General features: G+C 40.5%; 1 protein-coding gene across 1 annotated transcript; it reads left to right on the top strand.

The window, feature by feature from the left end:
* Positions 1 to 3628: 3628 nt before the first annotated feature.
* Positions 3629 to 4683, top strand: LOC115725791 (E3 ubiquitin ligase BIG BROTHER-related-like). The gene is made up of 2 exons (XM_048274412.1): positions 3629 to 4203; positions 4474 to 4683. The coding sequence occupies exons 1-2, from the start codon at positions 3663 to 3665 to the stop codon at positions 4548 to 4550; spliced, it is 618 nt and encodes a 205-aa protein (XP_048130369.1). The 5' UTR covers positions 3629 to 3662; the 3' UTR covers positions 4551 to 4683.
* The last annotated feature ends 598 nt before the right edge of the window (positions 4684 to 5281 follow it).

Raw genomic sequence — 5281 nt, 5'->3', positions numbered from 1 at the left:
TACGGGAATTTTGGTATGTATCTATAGATGTTAGACGACAGTTTGAATTTGTCTCTTTCTAAACTACCAAAAGAGCGGTGTGTGCGTGCCCGCGCGAGATGAGAAGGTGGATTCTACAAGAGAAACAACAATGATGCGAAGGGAGATGGTTTACAATTGTTAGATGCTTTCCAATGCAAATTCTCGTACCTTTTGAGACATGAGTTGATACCCCCACCTTTTTTAGCAAATCTTCTACTTTGGGTAATCTCCCAGTGCTTTGACATTCTTTCTCCGCACGGGAAGTTACTGACCAAGGACAAGGTTTGCTCCACTGGTCAATTTTAGATTGCTCGTTTTATCACCAACTCATCTAGCAAATGACCACATAGAAGAAATCTAATCCACGCTAAAAGAGGTAAACACGCGCACGGATTGTTTTCCATTGGTGTATGGATCTATCCACAAACTTTTTCAAAGTAATTCACTGATTAATTTAGAGATCCTGTTCTTGTACACGTTCTGTAAAGAACGGATTTCTGCCTTACAGAATCGATCTTTGTAAAGTTATCCTAATTTGTTCAGATATTTCGATGAGCCTCTAATGTTTGCTGAATATGATAATTGAGATGGGTGTGAACTTACGAATCTTGTAAACTTCATCAGAATAAGTACTATAATATAATATGGTGTAATATCTTTTTCATGAACTTCACCAGATAATTAGTTTAGATTCAGCTGCACTTGTCAACGAGGCCCATAAACATAATATAATATATTTTCCATTAACTTCATTCTATGATAGAGTTCATGATAAAGAACTGAATTTTGTGGTCTATCTCGGACTTTCTTTGTTTATTCGGCCCTTCAATCACCCTTTTGCTAGTGTCTTCTTCGTACACTAACACGGTCCTTTTAACTTCCATTTAGGAGACCACTTCACCGATCACAATTCGACATTTTGTGGGATACCCATGAAAAGAGTCAGTCCAAAAGCCATCTCTAACATCAGATTATTATCGTTACCTATATTACTTTTGGAATGACAAAACGAATGCGTGCTTGAAAAACTAGTTATTTGATGGAAAATATGGTGGGATCATTCATTTCTGGGTTCCCCAAAGTTATCGGTGGTCTCTTGGACTCTCCTCTCGATTTCATGCCAGAATAAATCTTGCAGGTCAACATTGTTATGCTCCGAGTCATTCCATCTTTTGTTATTAGTTCTACGTAAAATAAAATTAAGTTCATACTGTTCGGTTTTTCTGTTTAGTAGAAGCCTGTGCTTCTAAAGTTATATGAAATACTGTCTCTGTCTTTATTAAAAGGTACTTTGGATTTGAATTTTGGGAGCGTTTTTTTACTGTTAAACTTGCATACAGCTCTATCTGCGGATCGACATGGGACTTCCTCTGTTACATAGAGAACTTCTGTATTGTCAATCTGGTGAAGATGGCCACGATTGCGATTCTTCTGTACATAGGTATGGTGTCTAGTCTTTCAGGATCATAGTAGCAATAAACTGCAGCCTTCGAATCGGCGGAGAACTTTCTAGCTTGTTTCTCTTTAGTCAGCTTTCGACTTATATTCAAGGGTGCTTTTCATGTCACATGGCTCAGATTTTGTTTCCCACATTATGCTTCTGAAGCTTTCTAAGATTAATTAACACTCTGGTACCATTTCTCGTTGTTATAGTCCCTTCATTCTAGCTGGTGCTTTGAGACGTATCTATTCCTGACGATCTAGTATGGGTTCCATTTGTTATCTTGCCTACTACGAAACGGATTTGAAGCTAGTATGGACAATAATCTGTAACTTAATTCAGGTAAACTAATCTTACAAAGGTATTTAGAGGTTAAAATGTCCAGAGAGGCCTAATTCAATCCATTTAATCTGCTTTTCTTTCATCTTCTGTACAAATTGGGCATCTTCCAGCGTGTTGGCAGGAGCCTCGGGGATGAGCTTCCGAGTAGTGACGGAGTTAATCTAAGGCGATGGAGAAGTGTGGAAGGCTTGCTTGTGTTCGAGCATAGAATATGATGTCTGCAATGGAAACTCTGTGCATGGTATAACCAGACACATGAAAATTAGGAGTTCATCTTAATAAGCATGAGCAGATATGGTCACAGGAGGAAGGCTTTGCAGCAGCATTGCAATTGCGGTAGCTCGTTTTGTGATTTTAGGGTAATTAGGACAACAAAATTTGCGCAAAAAAAAAAAAAAAAAAACACAGATTTTGAGCATGGGGTTGGCCGGAGGCCCGGAGGTGGCGGAGGTGAGATGGCGGATCTAAAAACATGGCTGAGATGGATTCCTTGCAGCATTTGCGCATAAACACGTCCACAAAACTTCATATAATATAAGTTTAACTTAAACTAGATTTTGCTTGGTACTTACTTCAGGAGATGCTGAAGTTAATTATGATGCCCCCCGTGTTAAGATTCTTCTCCTAAACGGATTGAGCTTATGCCTCTAGAATCAATGTTTGGTACAACCTACCGGTACACTTTTGACAAAACCCTGAAAACCTTCTTATACTTGTAATACCATGAAAAAATCAAACTAGTACATTTATAACAAATTTATCTCAAACTAATTTTTTAACCACAAAAAATTCTAAACCGATACGCCCGCGATAGATTTACCCTCCATTAATTTTCATAAAATTTTACCGTTAAATCGCTGAGTTAAATGGCACGTGTCGGTTGACGAGTATACCGGTTTGGGGTTTTTATACTACGTTTGTCACAGATCCATCGATTTGGGATTTTTGGTGGTCAAAAAATCATTTCAAGGTAAATTTGTCGCAAGTGTACCAATTTAGATTTTTTGTGGTAAAAAATTTTGTTTTAAATAAATTTGTCACATGTGTACCGATTTGATATTTTTCACGGTATTGAACCTAAAATTTATAAACAAGCCGTGTTCTATTCCATTCGTGTATAGGTGTTCTATTCCATTCCCATACTATTTTCCGTCGTCTCCAAATTCCGTAACTCTTTGTAACCCAACAAAGAGATGGAATCCTCATTTTATTATTCGATTGTTGCGAATACCATTTCACTTTGTCGTACGTACCAAACACATCATCTCCTTTTAGTATACCTAGTCTAATAGGTTTGTGCTGATGTTTCTGCAAGTGTAGCAGCTAAATGTCATGCAGGAATATCCCGGAGGCACAAGCACCGCTCAGCAAGACATTTTCACAGAAACGAAAGCAAAAAAAAAAAAAAAGATTTACTTTCTGTGGAAAATGTTCCAAAACCGTTCGGTGTTCTTGAGGTTGGCCTGAATTACAATTTACAGGAACATGTCATCTTCTGCCACGGAAAGGTTTTTCCATTGCTGTTGCATGAAACTTGTCGTCTCCTTAAAGCAATCTCTAGCAAAACCTCCAATGTCTTTCCTTGCCTAGCTTCAATTGGAGGCTTACACACGCTTGTTGTCTGCACGTTTATGTCAAAAAAAGAAAATGGAATGTCGTCGCTCTCTGGACATTTGGTTTCCTTCTCCTTTGCATTGAGATTGCCTTCTTTCTCAGGAAACCCAAAGCTTCATCTCCTTCCAATTCGTTCCTCGCCATATGTTTGCTATCCAGTCTCCGATCTTTAGTGTAAATTGTTAAGAAGGGTCGAAGAGAGATAGCTCTCCTAATCCAATATTCATTGCCTTTCGATCTCGCCATGGACGACGGAGAGGCCAAGAGGGACTCGAGGAGCAGGCCGGCCACCCCGCCTCCTCCTGCCGCTAGGAACGATGACGACCTTGGCCCTGATCTTGCCTTCGCAATGTCCCTGCTACAAGAAGAGGAAGAACAAGAAGAACAAGAAGTACAAGAAGAGAGAGACCGCCGCCCGGCAGCGGCCATGCTCTCCACCATCGAGAGCGAGATGGAAGAGGAGGAGGAGGAGGAGGAGGAGGCCAGCGACGAGGAGTCGAGCGACTGCAGCAACGAAGAAGACCGTTACTTCTACTCCCTGGGCAACGCGTTCGACGTCGAGCTCGGGTTCCCCGAGGGAGAAGACAGCGGCCCGAGCGACATCTACATGGCGGAGTTGGACAACATAGATCCCGACGAGCTGTCGTACGAGGAGCTGATCGAGCTCGGAGAGATCATCGGCGAAGAGAAGAGAGGGCTGTCGCTAGAGCAAATCGGCAAATGCTTCAGGCCATACACTTTCCGATCCCGATCGCTAGCCGAAACGAAGAACGGAGCGATCGACAGATGCGTTATCTGTCAAATAGAATACGAAGAAGGTGAAAAGCTAGTGGTTCTTGATTCCTGTGTGCATCCTTACCATTCAGAATGTATCACCCAGTGGCTTCGAGCTCGGAAGACGTGCCCCATTTGTTGCTCCGAAGTTTCAGCTCCCAACAAACCATTGACTTAGTTGCTTTTCATTTGGTCAAAATTGTGAATAAATCATGCCTTATACAATAGTCACTTGCGTGTATGTATTATCTCAATTTGATTTCTGAAGATGGTAATGTACTGTTTGGCATCGAAAGAAGAAGAACAAGAAGGTTCAAGGCCAAGAATGGGGAGCACCCTAGCACTATCTAAGCTTTAGATAGATTGTTCGATTTCTTGCGGCCCGCTTTACATCGTTGGCCCAGGTCAGGGGTCGTGGCCGAGTGCATGGGTCGCGGCTGAGGCCGTTGTTCTCTTACCACCACGCAAACAATTTATTCGCGAAAAATACCAAAAAAGTGCTAAACCTATTATATTGGTACCAATTCATTCATAAACCTTTCAATTTGACCAATTTAATCATAAACCTTCTGAATTTATACTAGTTTGGTCCATCTAGCCAATTTTGACCGAAAATCGTTGATGTGGACGGTCATCCTACGTGGCATGGCCGGTGTTGACGTGAACATTTTTAATAATATTTAAATGGTTTTTGAATTTTATATATATTTTTTTGCTTTTCTTTCCTTTTCTTTTTATTTATTTTTATCCGAGGGAGGGCTGCGGGCCAAAATGAAAGGGAAAAAACAAGAAATGAAAAAAAAATATGAAAATTAATAAAACCCTCCATTTCTAAAAAAGAAGACATTGTAAAAAATATTCACGTCAGCGATTTCCGATCAAAATTGGATGGATGGACCGAATTGGTATAAATGCAAAAATTTGAGAACTAAATTGATCCAATTAAAAGGTGGTATAGGACTGAATTGGTATCAATGTAATAGGTTTAGGATTTTAGGGTACTTTTTCCAAGTTTGTTCTCACCGGTTTTGTGACGGGCTTTGATGGGCCGGCTCCATGTGTCGAAGCCCAATTTCCTCTCCTGTAGTT

Source organism: Rhodamnia argentea, chromosome 2, assembly GCF_020921035.1.
Source record: "Rhodamnia argentea isolate NSW1041297 chromosome 2, ASM2092103v1, whole genome shotgun sequence".
NCBI classification, from domain to species: Eukaryota; Viridiplantae; Streptophyta; class Magnoliopsida; order Myrtales; family Myrtaceae; genus Rhodamnia; species Rhodamnia argentea.
The sequence above is the reverse complement of the archived record's forward strand: the minus strand, read 5'-3'. Positions and strand labels throughout refer to the sequence as shown.

Coding starts and splice junctions, on each gene's coding strand:
- LOC115725791 (XM_048274412.1), top strand. CDS start 3,663: ATGGACGACGGAGAGGCCAAGAGGGACTCGAGGAGCAGGCCGGCCACC. Junction 4,204..4,473: donor GAAGAACGGAGCGATCGACA/GATGCGTTATCT, acceptor TGGTAATGTACT/GTTTGGCATCGAAAGAAGAA.